The sequence below is a fragment of the Pollachius pollachius genome, assembly GCF_949987615.1.
Source record: "Pollachius pollachius genome assembly, chromosome: 20".
In the NCBI taxonomy this organism is placed as follows: Eukaryota; Metazoa; Chordata; class Actinopteri; order Gadiformes; family Gadidae; genus Pollachius; species Pollachius pollachius.
In genome coordinates, this window is record NC_136953.1 from 9,636,335 (window position 1) to 9,650,473 (window position 14,139).

Below are 14,139 nucleotides of genomic sequence, written 5' to 3' on the forward strand. Positions count from 1 at the left end.
TGTCGTTATTGTATGCACTGCTGTTCACTGATGGCGGTGATGGCTTTGACCGCCATCAGTTCTCGGCATTCCTCATTCGCCCTCTCACGTCTGACAGCTTCGAAATTATACATTATATCATACTGCTGTGGGCCATCATACATGTTATTTGTGGTTCTTGCCACCTCTTAGACTATTTTGGAGACATTTTATAAATGATACATATTTTGAGTGCTTTATATACCCATTAATAAAAACTTCCGGTTAACCTGCACGTAGGCCATATTCAGTAAATATTGTCATGGATGATCTTATACGCCCACACAATAGGCTCTCGACGCCAAGCACTTTCTAAGCAAAAAAACGCACAAAACTGACGAAAACAAATAAAGCCTAGCTAGGAACGAAAGGGGCAACGAAAGATGCCCACTCGTCACTTAGTCAGTTTAACTATAACGTTATGGCGATAAAAACTTTATTTATTAAGTGGTCATTCCCGGAGTGGTTCGTGTTCTGGGGTACCGTGGCAGCATGGCACCACCCAACTCGTTAGAACAGTTCAGGGGGTTTATACTCACAGCAGGTCCAGAGAAGTACGTTCGGTTTACAGTAATAGGTCTTGTTAACTGTGGAAAGTGGTCGATTTTTGAAAATAATATGAATGAACAATGCCAGAAACCGACTGCTAAAAAGGGGGGGAAACCAAGGTGCTGTTCGGTCGGTGTGTTTAACTGAAACCGTGAGCTCGCGGCCGCAGGTGCGCTGTTAATTAAATGCACATGCGCACCTCTGGTCTTCTTGGTGACGGATGGCGGATTCAGGACGTAATTTATGGATGGGCCTAGGAATATCTGGATGAGCCTAGGTTTTTTTTTAAAGCTTAAACAACACGTGTATATATAAAGGCCTGTAAAATGATGAAGTGGAGAGAACTTGCAGATCGGTAGTAGGCTACATTTTAATATGCACTCATGTCAGAATATCACATACCAGTCTGTCAGATGTAGGATAATAAAAAATAAAACACAAATCCAACACTGCATATCTCGTTATAATAGTGACTACAACCCAAACATGAATATAACTGGATCAAACGCATCAAATGAATTCAGAAAAAACTTTCAGCAACAGCAATCATGCCACGCAGGCAAGCATACAGAAACAAAAAAAAACCTTTAAAAAAAACGACCTAAAGAGAGCTGTTTAGCCATTGCTCAGTGAGGCTGCTGAATCAGTGAGGTAAACACCCATCCACTGTCGGCGCCGACAGTCACCTTGATATTGCGTAAAGATGTCACTGGACAGGACTAATGAGTACGAGAGGAGTTTCAGTGGAGCCATTTAGTCTTTGGGGTTTCCAGCTCACCACCATATCCCTAATATTCTTTCCTCTTTTAAAACATAAGCGAGGTTTCAGTGACGATAAATGATTTAGACTGGGGTCACATTCTAAAAGTTTCCAATACTTATTGACAATTTGTTTGACCTACTTTGATGCAGTGAAATATTCAGACGCAAAAGTCACTCTACTTTCTGAGTGTTTAGGTGTAGGGTTTAGTAGTAATTTTCTGTCCCTTTTGTAGGCCTTTTCAACTGCTTGGTCAATTAGTGTTTCATCATACCCTCTTTGTCTAAAACGTTGGGACATTTCATGTACTTTAATTTCATGATCTTTTTCATTGCTACATATCCTTCTTAGTCTGAAACTGACCATAAGGGATGCTCTTGATTGTATGATCTGGATGTAAGACGCATGTAGTACTGTGTTTCTATCAGTTGTTTTTCTGTCAATGGATGTTTCCAATTTCTTTTCGAGATTCACAGTTCATCAGTAATTCCCCAAAAAATATTTTTTCACAATTGTATTTCATGGTGAAATTTAACAATGGATATGTTCCATTCATGTCATCATTCAATTTAAACTATTCATCTTCAGACCCAAATTAGCATAATTTGGTGCAAGGTTGTTTCCTTGTTCCATAACTAAATTAGTAGAAAATTGGTATCAAAAGTAAACCGATACAACTGCACAACTTCTGGTTACCAAAAATGTCCCTCACTCAACCGAAGGATGGTACGTTCAGCTGTACAGCGGCATTACGATGGGGACAGGACAAATAGGCAAGCTTTAATCCAAACGATCAGGATCAGGGACCTCTAGTTGACCATGACCTTCCCTATGGTTATTAAATGATAAAATAAAGACAATAAAAAAAAACACATATGGCCGTCCAGGTACCATTCCCGAGGACCTCTTCACGATCGCCGGTCAAGCAATGGCCTGAAGCAGAGGAGAGAGGAGAGTGTTATCCTTAGTACCATTACCACATTACCATGTTTCTGTGCTCAACAATCCCACCAAAACGGCTGACTGGAAACACTCACCAAACACTCGGATCGTGTCTCTGACCGGAGGGTTGACTCCTTGTTGCCGGGCCAGACAGGCGTAGGTGCCTGGCTCGGTCACCTTCACAGACTGACTGGAGTAGTGGCCTTCGCTGTATTGGGAGGCGGCCGGCGGTGCTTCTTCTGCAGGGATCACAGTTCCGTTCGGGTAATGCCACTCCAGGCCGCTGGGCTGGGGCTGGCCTCCTCTGGAGAGGCAGGGCAGCCACACCCAGCCGGAGGACCCTGGGCTCTTCGACCTCCAGCCTCAACCGAGGCTCCACCGCTGTGAGCAGGAGCAGGAGGGCGTTAAATCATTTATATTTAGGGCATTTAGCAGACGCTTTTATTCAAAGCGACATACAATAAGTACATTTGTCAGAAGAAAGATAAGCAAAAATATATCGCTGTCGGTACAGTAAGGATGTTCATAGAACCAACCAGAAGTGCCAAGCTCTAACAATCGTTAGGTTTACCCATGCCCCGTATACAACAAAGCTAGCTAGGATAAGATGCTACATAATGCTAAGAACTGTTTTTAAGTGCAAGGACATACAACACTTTCAATGCTATCAAAGATTCAACTTTCTTATAGCAGATTACTCATTGGCCTTCCTTCTAGACTTTAAATATGCAAACTGGTGCACAATATCATCAAAATCCAGACCTTCAATTTTCTATGGCCAGCAAAGAAAGTGCAGACAGTGTGTCTGTGACATTCAACACTTTTCCCCACTCTCCTCCAGCGCGTCAAGTCACGTGACTCTCGCTCGCTGTGTCCGTGTAGAGCTGACGGCAGGCGGCATTTTTTGCAGGCAGCTACAAACGCTGTTTTTGACGTGATTTAACATAATATTTGGATCGAACGGGTTGCAAAAAAGTGCATACAGCGTTTATTACGTGATCTTACATAAGTTGAGGGTGCCAAGGGCCCCTTAGATATCCGGTGCCCCTGTGCAAGTGACCAGTTGCCCTTATGGTTAATCCGGCCTTGAGGAGACGCAACACAAACGAGATGTTAACTTAGTTAAAGATCCCATGGCATACTACTTTATGGATGCTTTAATATAGATATTAGTGGGCCCCTAACACAGTATTTGAAGACGTTCCCGAAATTCAGCCGTGGTGCAGAATTACAGCCTCTACGAGCCAGTCGCACATTGAGCTTTCCCCAAACGCGCCGTGTCGGTGTCTGTAGCTTTAATGCAAATGAGGAGGAGAGAGGCGGGTCAAGGAGGAGGGTGGGGGTGTGGCCCTGAGCAGCTTGCGGCCATGGTACCATGTGCACTGTTTACAGTGGATGTATCGCAATGGCGAGGCACACACAGCCTTTGGCCGTGTTCTGTAGATATTCTAGAGCACTCCGGGTGCTCCAGCGAGAGTCCTGGAGCTCAATAGCTAAATAATATCATATTATACATAGATATCTATATCATATAATATATATTATCACGGCCAAAAGCTGTGTGCGCCTCCAGACGATATTATGAATCTCAAACGACTGCGTCGGGTTCTCCGACGTCTCTGGTTCTACCACGTCCACATCAATCTGAAGTAGACTGAACCGCGACATGGAGGAGAAAGGGATTGTTGCCCGCGATTGTTCACCGCAGTTGTCTCTTGCCGGAGCCCCGCTGCCGACGGACCCCCGCCTCGGCAGTGGGCAGCCCTTAGGCACCGCCTCCTGCAGCGGGCAGCGCCGAGGCAGTGGTCCCTCGGCAGCGGGCAGCGGGAAGCGGGGCTCAAGCTGGAGACAATAGCGGGCAACAATCCCTTTCTCATTCATGTCGTGGTTCATGTACTTCAGGGAGTCAAAGCCAAAGTTCCTTTCCCCAAATTCCTGGGGAGATAACCCCCACTACGAGTCTCGTTGTGGAAATACCAGAGACGAGAGTTCGACGTGTTATGCACCATAACACCAACAGCAGAACGGTTATCCAAATAACAATGAAGTGTACAACACTTGCGTTACAGTCCTGGAGCTTGATCTAACTATATCATATAATACATATTTACACGGCCAAAAGCTGTGTGCGCCTCGAGACGATATTATAAATCGGACATTAAGGAATGTTTTAACAGAATACGATTTCTCTAATGTCCGTGACCGTTTGTGTATGGTTTCAAGACTACGTCACAGGATGAGCTGAGTCTGGGACCACTCTATGAACTGGTCCAAAACGTTGAATCTAGGCCCCCACAGCAGGAGGTGAGAAAACACACTTTTCCTCTTAAGAAAAAGGTCCTTGTGATAGCGATCACTGTAGTGAAATGGCTTGTAGTCATGTAATACTTTCAAGGTTTCCTTAAACGACGATGGTAATGTTATTTGAACTAGTCACCACCACTCGTGGAGAATTCAGTCCTGAGAAAAGGCAAAGCGTGCATAGTGGTACACATGTCCAGGGAGTACACAGGAAGAGATAAAAAAAGTTACTACAAAATATGTAAAATAAGGCATATTTTTTACAGATCAATGCATATATATTAAGGATTGCAATTCAAATATGTTTCATTCTGAAATTAGAAATTGCATTGAGTCATCCATATAATTTAACACCATATTTTGCAGCTTTGGTTTTGTATTAAATCGTTTTAGGAGCCCTATACTGCGTTTACTCTTCTCTCCCCAACAGAGCATTTGAAACACCATCTATTACACCGTTCAGCAAAGCCGCCTTATGGACCCTCCCTCCTACCAGAAGACCCCCAGAGCTGCTGCTGGCTCAAGGTGGTCCCTGGTGCAGAAGACGTCCTAATATACAACGCCAAATGCGATTGCAGTTTCCTAAAACCAAATGCTTAAGATTTGTGTGTACAGATCATTAAACAGATTTGTATTTTCTAACTATTCTCTAGTCTATATACAGATTGTTGATAAGATTAGCATTTGGGAAACATCACCCACAAATAACATTTGTGAGTATTCAAACTGCTGACAAACATGCTTAAATTGCCTAAATGCTTGAGACAATTATTATTTTAAGCATCAAGTTGACTTTATACACAATTTTTCATGACATTGCCTGCTTCTCCCAGATTCAGACTTGGTTTAAATCCAAACGCATCATCTTCTTTCCAGAAGGTGGCGGTAGCATCTTTCATTGACTTGCAGAGATACAGTAGCCTAGCTCCTGTTCATGTGAGGGAAAATGGCTTAAATCGAATGCCTCTCGCACACTCCCATTCTGGGCGCACAGTGAAGAATTTGAAATTAAGCAACATGTCAGAATCTGGGTAAAACAGTCAAAGGCCCACTTACAGATATCTCTATCCCTTTAAGCTTGTTGAACCATTTGCATCTTGATGATAATTGCTGTAATAAATCGGGAGAGATCTAGGAAACAAATATTTTTGAACAAAGGATTCTTACCATTTGGTTTCAGAGAGTTGGAAAAAAAGATGCAATGAAAAGGTCACACAAATCCAAAGTCCACACTATTTTGAAAATTAAATTAAATGAAGGAATCCAAGAACCCGTCTCGGCCAACCAAAACCCAGGATCTCTGAGCAGCTCCTCACCGGACCACCTTAAGAAACCCATCCCCAGAGTAAAATACAAATTAACAAGCACACAAAAGCCTTTAGAACAAAAAAACGAATTAACACTAGTAAGTAAGTAAGTAAGACTTTATTGTCATTGCACATGTCACAAGTACAGAGCATCGAAATTGCCAGTTACATCCCGTCCAAGAAACATAAAAAAGACAGTGTGGGGAGACAGGACGGAGAAGACTGTCGGGGCGCATGCGCTCCCTCATTATTAGATAAGAAAAGGAAAACGAGGGAAAACGAGTGAAAAAAAAAAGGTAATTCCCAAACTAGGCTCCTCTAAGGGGGGCACAGTGTAGAGATTAGGAAAAAAACACCTCAGCACATAAGCAACATATTAAAAACATCACAAACACATGTGGGAGGGGGGAAGGGTGTCGGGGAGGGGAGGTGTCCCAGCTCAGACACCGGGGGGGGGACGCAGCCAGCAGGCGCGTTGCATCGCTTACGGCACACTGAACTGTGACGAGGGACGGAGAGGGGGCGGGGGTCCAGAAGGCGTTGAGTCCAGGGGGTGTGTGTGTGTTATGTGTCTTTGTGTGTGTGTGTATGTGTGTGAGCCCAACGACTCCATCCCCACCCAGACTCAACAGTGCCTCTCCCGTCTGATGCTGGTGACGAGGACACAACCGTTGCCGTGGAGACGACCACGAAGAGTTCTGATCCGGAGACAAAGTTCACGGGAGGAGGAGGGTTGGGGGTTGGGGGCAGAGCGTCTGTCTGCATAGCAACCAGGAGAGTGGAGAGATATCGGCCTTCCAAGGCCGATGTGGAGGAGCCGAATGAAAATAACGATTGCTTTGGGTAAGGCCGACTCTGCAATTTTCGCCTGCCTTAAGTCTCTCTGGTACTCCATATTCCAAATTCCAAGTAGCCGAATTTCGGTGGCCCGTTTAAGCCTATACCAACTTCTCCAGAATGGTATCCATCTTGCGAAAAAGTCCAAGAATTCCGTCCTGCTTGCGATCAAGTTCGCATATCACACTGTTTAATATATTAACAAATCAACCAACAGTAGGAGCAGAAGGTTTAAATAAAACATTTGTCCATACTGGATCCTTCATTCATAAAGTCTTGTTCTCTTCGGTCGCCACAGATGTGCTAAAAAAAAGAAAGTGAAACGCAAATCATTTAGCTGTGGATTCTATTCATTCATTCATTTGGGAGAGAAACATATGCAGGGTCAAAAGGCCAGGCCCAAATATTGAAACCAACCTCTGTGTCACCGGTGGTTGAATACATAGGCCTCGTTTACCTGGAAAAAAATAGAAAAAAGCGTGACTTTGTGTCATTTAGAACACACCGCAATCTAACCGCTTGGCTGATGTCACCATCAAACCTGTATGGACACCCTCTGATGTCGATAAATGTCTTGTAATAGTTAGCCTCTCGCAGCCTCTCCACAGTAAACCTGTTCCTAAGTTCAAGCGCAAAGTTGACACTAAATCCTACGCTGTAACTAGCTAGGTTGAAACTGAAATTGTAGTAACTTAAGATGCATCACAACTACCTCAATGTAACCTCTTTTAGTGATGTTAACATCGTTATCTCGACTAGTCTCTATAGAACGATATCAAGGCAAAGAAAAAAGCGCAATTGTCGTCAGCGCTTGCCGATGGGACCCGGGATTGTTGCTCTCCACACGGACAGTTTATCTGCATGCAACCACGGCATGCTCGACCTTGATTGGTCAAGATTACTCAGACTACAAAGCGAGACCCAGGCACGGCGCCAGGATTCCAGTTGTGCATGGGCCACACTAATTGTGGGTGGTCCTTAAATTAAAAACGTTATCAAATCCTTGTTTAACCTAATACAAATGACTGACTAATATACTGTTATATTATCTGTGCATAATAGCTTGAAGCTCTTTAAATATTTTGTTGCATTGTAGAAAGTTTCGGTGCATAGGACGGACCTATCCTCGATCGCTCCTTAGGCCTATAGACTGTACAAGTGGGCAGGAATCGAATATTTCCCACATAGTTTAGTTATGCTTGTATAACATGGGGCCGTCTATTTTAGAATTCTGTTTAATTGTTTTAAGTTTTCAACAATATTTCGATATCATTAGCAACAGACTGAGCTTGGCTTATTATTATACAAAGAAGATGCATTCAATTGTAGCCTAGGCTACTATGAGATAATAACTAATACAATAGCCTACCGCGATTTCACGGTCATCCATGAAGATAACAGCCCTTTAACGCAAATCGGATCAAGCATCAATATCAACAAAGATTGCTGCGTTGCAAAAATAAAGCATTTCAGAATGTTTTTTTTTTTTTCAAGAAAAGTTTTGGGTGGGCCTGTTGAACAATGGGTGGTCCTAGGTCGGTCCGGCCCACCCATAACGCCATGCCTGCCGAGACCAGAATGCTTCAAATACCACAATCTTCATGTGGACACATTTGTTTTCAGAGATTATATTCTCTGTGAGGGAAGTGGTGCTCCATTTGAAGGGTTAAATACCGAAAGGGTTATTTAGATCAGGTTAAGCCACATAATCAGTGAGCCAATTGAGACAACGGACCGTCCATCTAAACCCCTCTGTATGCCAGAATACATATTAGAGAAGAATATGGTTTGTTTGTTGCATATCACTTATCTGAAAAATAGAAAGAATAGTGTGATTTTTAAGTAATTAATAATATGCAACTTCATTTACAGAAGGGAAAAATATTACCGGTTACGGTAATATTTTTTACCGGTGAGATAAATACAATCTTCAATTCTTTCTGCAGTAACAAAATGATAACACAAGTTTAACAAAGACATTAGGGCTTCTAATAGCTAGTTTAAAAATATGCAACCTGTCGCAACTAGTGTCAGTCTGATCGTAAGTGCAAGTGTAAAGTATACACCGAATAGTACGTTGTAACTAGCTACTTTGAAACTAAAATTTCATTGTAAATGACGTAAATTATGTTGTCGCTTAAAGGTGCCATGACATGCCACCAGGTATGCTGTGATTAGCCGTAACAAGCAATTTTGTCTCTTATGACATCACAGGTGGGAGTGTCCACCTAGATGTGTGACTGATAGATGAGCAACGTTTGCTACAGTCCACTGGGTAGGCTGGTAGACTGATCTATCCAGCACACATCTAGGTGGACACGCCCACCTGTGACTTTCAAAACGGCTTGTAACGGCTAACCACACCACACCTTGTGGTATCTCATGGGACATTTAGTATTTCCCTGAGTCAGGTCAAGCTGCTGACACAGACAGCGGCTTATTACCTCATTTCAAAATGTTTCTTCTTTTAAAACGTCATGTCAACCGTAGGAAGAAGGAGGTAACACCCCATTCGGGGAAGATGTAATCTACAGGTTATATCGTAAATAGTGGTTTACGTTCAGACTCATTTTTGAATTTGCGTAATCCTTATCTAAGATTCAGCGGTCCTACTTCTGGGGGGAGGCGACAGTACTTGGGCCAAAAACAAGAAAATGTGTGGGGCGGAGTTACGCCTCCTTTCCTGTTCTTAAATTAGATATGTGGGGCTTGACTGTTCTTTTTCTTTTAATTCCACAACAAACAATCCCATATGACTTATTGTCTTCACACTCACCTCTGAGGATATACGTTATCACGGTAAGCAGAACACCAAGGCAGGTCCCGAGGAGAACACCATAACCAAAGTGAGGACAATGGGAAGGGTGCGGGGTGGGCTTTGGGATTGGCTCTTTAGACGGGTTGAGAACGAGAGAGAGACAGGTTAGAGAAGCAGAGTCAAAAAGCGTTTTCACCCACAAATGGGACCAAGTTGAGGTCTCAGAAGGCGCTTACATTTCATGTGAAAGCTACTCATTGTAGTGGCTAGATGCGGACACAATAGTTTCCGACTGAGCAGGCCCACTGCTCCCTATACGCGGAGCACGCAGAGTGGGTAGGGCACCAAGTCCCTGGGGGGGCACCAAAAATTGAGTTTTGTAAAAAAAAAAAAAGAATTATTACATTATTGAGATACAAAAATATATAAATTAGTTATGAAGAGGCCCACCGTTGTTATTTCTTAATTGTATAACCGATCACTCAATTTCGGCAAATTAGATGTTTTTACCTAATACATAAAAAGTGGCTCCCCACCCCCCAAGCCCCCCCGTTACAGGTGTGTCTTGGGGGAGAGGATCCGCCCAACTTCACCGTTTAGCAGCTCAGTTAGCGGCTCAGATAGTACCTGCCTCTGGGAAGGAGCTTTCTGAGCAGCTCCTAACTAGTCGACGCTGATTGATTGGATACGTTTAAGGCGGGATATGACGTGAGTAGAACTCGACACAGCCACAACATATAAACAGCTCCATTTAAAAAAAAAAACATTCAGAGCAGACAGAATAATATACTAATAATATACTAATATCGACACATTTGAACTCAGTTGGGTAGCTGCTACAAAGGTCCATGCATTGGAACGGACACTTAGGGGAACTAAACGAGTGGGCGTAACCAAAACACTGAGCCCCTTTCCAAGAAGTCATGAGTTCCTCTAAGTGCTTGGAGAACTTGTGATCGTTCCTCCCTCAAACTGTTTCAGTTTAACTTCTGTTTTCTGAAGAGTCATCCATTTCCCCACTTGACACATCTCAGGTACGTTATTTTTCTATACTTGTCCAAAATGAACACTGAGATCCTATTTAAAAATGGGGCGGCCTTACTGCGAACACACTCAACATTAAGAGTGTCCCTGGCGGACTCCAGCACTGTGGCGGTGTTGCAGGTGAAGTTGACCACTTGGTCCGCTCCCATGGAGGCCAGGAGGAAGGTGGTATTCGCACGGAACCCCTCAATCAGGATCGTGGCGAGAGGCGTGGCGCTCCAGGTGAAGTTCACGGAAGGGTTCGGCGAGGAGCACTGGAGTGTCACCATGCAGCTGCCGTCCTCTGACCAGCCTTGGTGCTTGGTGACCCGGGGCTGCGCGAGGCGTTCTGCACACAGAGGGAACATGCCGTTTACAGGAACGTTTTCTACTGAGATTTTGCTCTTGAACCGCCACATCCTTCCAAAGATACAACTAAAATGTCGGTTATTGTAACTCATGTAACTATGAGGTCGTTTAGCTTTTATCCAACGGGCATTTAGGACTAGACCAGTTAGGTCCGGTGTCCACATAAGATTTTTCTTCTGGCGGAAAAGTTTGCTTATTATTATCTATATTTGACAGATCATAAATTTCTGCATAGACTGAAACGGCAAGAACAAGTATCTCCTCCATTTTCTTGATCACAAGGGTGACGAGTCCCACCACATCTTATATATGATTGGTTGCCTGAAAACCCACGACAGTGACGACGACGCCTTGCTGCAAAGTTGAGATATGGGAGCGGTTAAGATAGGCACTGAGAGCGGCCGCACAGTTAAGGCGGAGCGCTCTGAAAGAAGATGCTGGGTGCAGGGTATTTTCTTGAGGCTTCCACATACGCCCTCTCCTCATTGGGAACGGTTAAAAAAAATTGTTCCGAAAAAACGCAATGGGGACACAGGCCCTTAGGAGTTAGCTCTCTTGCTTATGGGTGCCAACAACATTGGGTTCAAACCCAGTACCTGTTGGCAGCCCAAGACACTACAATTGTAAATACGGTGAAGTAAAGTAAAGTCACTCTTACGTTCAACTCTGAGGACGAACTTGTGGCTGATTTCACCATCTCCTTGGAACCCCACTTCCAAAACGTACTTCATGGCATCCTTTCTGGTCAGATTTTTGATCATCAGGTCACCTGGTATCAACAGAGCAGGAAAACAAAAGCAAACACAACATCAAGGTGATGGATGAGCCACGCCTGTTATAATGAATGCAATTTATTTCCTTTGTGACTTTAATGTATAATATAAGCAATTTGGTGGACGCCTGTATGAAAAGTTGATCAAAATAACATTGTGATACGTTTCACTGTCTGTGCATATATTCTTAATCGGAATCAAATCTGTAACCTTAAGAGGGTCAAGCCCTGTGCTACCATTTGAGATATACTGTACACACACACACACACACACACACAATCACCTGACGAGATGTCGAGGTGGAGCCTTCCCCTGTACCGCCAGAAATGGTCGGTCTTGGTTTTCCCGCGTTGGTAGGTCGCGATCCATGTGTCGTTGGACAGGATGAGCCATTTGATGGAGGATATGTTCCGCTGGGTCACATCTAGGGCAGGGGACAGGGTCACGCTTTCTCCGAGAAAGCCAAGGACCTGCTGGTTCGATCCCACCACTAGAAGAACATGCCACAAGCCCATCGGTTTTTGTAGCTCTTTACCTGCTCACAAGTCAAGTCCCTGGACACACTGGTTTTTGAAATGCATTGATGAAACCCGTCATCTTCAGCGGTGGCCTGGCCAAGTGGGCGGCATGGCGCAGGGTAAAATACATACGGCTTATACGTTTGGCAAAACTCCTTGGGTGGAATGAATTTAATTCAATAAGTTAAAGGACAAGCACCCCAAGTTGTCAAAAGTAGTAGAACAGCCCGCTCTAGGGGCTGATATTTTATGTGTGTATATATATATATATTTCTTTTAATTAATAATAATCAATTCCTATGGTAATTATTTAGTTCCTTGATAATCTGAACGTCTCCAGTGCTTTGGGTGTAAGTCCTTCCTACCACATATTAATGTGTAAGTGAAGCCTCCGCATTCGACGATAACCCCGTCCCCCCCGAAGGAAAAGTGTGTTTTAAGGAGGGGAAGTGCCACATGCAGTGGTGTTACACTATGTCTGAGAAGCTAAGCCCTCAATCGTCGGTTTACTTGAACCCTAACCATGTATTTTAGTAACAGTAACAAAAGGTTTTGGGTACGTAATAAAAAGGTAGATGATTTGCCCATCAGACAGAATTGTACACAACACCCCCAAATTAGATTTCATTGAACTGAACAATGTTCAGCCTTAACGTGGACCATGACCAGAACATGAACAGAATCCTTCAATTTGAGTTAAAGAAAAAAACTTACCTCGGAGCAGTTGGAAAAAGAGAAGTAGAAGCCACATAGCTGGAGGTTCAACTGACAACTGAGCCTTCTCTTCCTTTATTTATGTTACGTGTTTTATACACATTAGCTTCCCACACAGTCACAAGGGGAGCAGGACCAACATAAGCTGCAATAACTACTCCAGCTACAGACAGCAGCACCTTGATACAAACGGGGAGCGGGAGTCAGATGAGGTCAGAGACATAGGGCAGACCAGTTGAGAGCTGTAAGATAGTTTTGCGGTATTTCTCTCCACGCGTGTTAAATACAATTCCCTTCTTTTGTTTCATAGTAACCATACCAAAATACTTTAACAAATAAAGTGAGTTAAAAGCGACCCGGATTGAACTACTTTCTTCAAGAACACGACAATAAACAGATTTTTGCCCAATGACAAGCCAATGTTCAGAATGTGAAATCTAATCTTATAGACAATAATACAGTTTTCTCCTTTTTGGATGGGATCCGGTAAAAACATAACCCCGGCTTCACTCCTCGGCAGTTAATGCATCCAATCGCACAGCCATGGGCGTCAGTTTGGTTTAAAATGTGCTGGAGACAGAGGCACAATCAGAAGTGCACTTTCAGAAGTGCTGGGTACAATGAGGATGCACTCTTTTTTCTCTCTTTAGTGCCGGTAATGAAAGGTTCTGAAAGACGGCATACACATGTAGCTAATTACTAAGAAATAAAATGTATACAAAATCTGTCTGCCACGTTTTATGAAGAAAACGTTTCCCAGAAGCATCGCACATATGACCCTCTATGTTCTGCTCCATGTATCCAATGTTGACACCGTGACATGACATGGCTAAGCTAACAACATAAACAAGAGGGGCTAGGAAAGGAAATCAACTGCGTGTTTATGTTCAGAAGGGCCAAACGTGTGGCTACACACAGCACTACAAAAGTCGAAAAGAAAAAAATGTTTGTTGCACAGTTGAACGATGTATCACATCATGAGCTGGCTGTTCTCAATTCACAACATGCATTCCATCAAAACTAGCCTACATCAGGCATTCTGACCAAAACTCATGCACCCCCCAACCCCCCCACACACACACACAATTATTCCAGAATTCAAGCAAAGCAAGAATGACCAAAAGTCACTTTGTTTCAACAAGAGACTGACTCCACCGACTATCAATTGCAAGTTAAAACAGCCGACCACTTGAGGGCAAAAAACAAAAAAGACCTCGCCACAGCACCAGCAAATCTTAAGCAATAAATATCGCTTCTTACCTTTATTTAT

The 14,139-nt window shown here is 43.5% G+C and overlaps 1 protein-coding gene across 2 annotated transcripts; it reads right to left on the bottom strand.

Moving 5' to 3' along the window:
• Positions 1–5,998: 5,998 nt before the first annotated feature.
• LOC307091440 (SLAM family member 9-like) lies at positions 5,999–13,211 on the bottom strand. Of its 2 annotated transcripts, XM_079758417.1 has the most exons (8): positions 12,870–13,211; positions 11,921–12,127; positions 11,523–11,633; positions 10,575–10,844; positions 9,491–9,604; positions 8,084–8,117; positions 7,132–7,171; positions 6,993–7,017 (listed from the first exon to the last, which is right to left on the bottom strand). In XM_079758417.1, the coding sequence occupies exons 1-7, from the start codon at positions 12,904–12,906 to the stop codon at positions 7,168–7,170; spliced, it is 777 nt and encodes a 258-aa protein (XP_079614543.1). In that variant the 5' UTR covers positions 12,907–13,211; the 3' UTR covers positions 6,993–7,017; positions 7,132–7,167. The 2 variants fall into 2 exon arrangements, with proteins under 2 accessions (XP_079614542.1, XP_079614543.1); XM_079758416.1 differs by lacking the exon at positions 8,084–8,117 and having other exon boundaries at positions 5,999–7,017.
• Positions 13,212–14,139: the final 928 nt, after the last annotated feature.

Excerpts from the sequence above, each read along its gene's own strand:
- LOC307091440 (XM_079758416.1), bottom strand. The coding sequence starts at position 12,906 with ATGTGGCTTCTACTTCTCTTTTTCCAACTGCTCCGAG. Across the intron at positions 11,634-11,920 it reads CCACCTCGACATCTCGTCAG|GTGACCTGATGATCAAAAAT; the intron begins GTGATTGTGTGT and ends TGTTGATACCAG. Across the intron at positions 7,018-7,131 it reads CAACCACCGGTGACACAGAG|CACATCTGTGGCGACCGAAG; the intron begins GTTGGTTTCAAT and ends TCTTTTTTTTAG.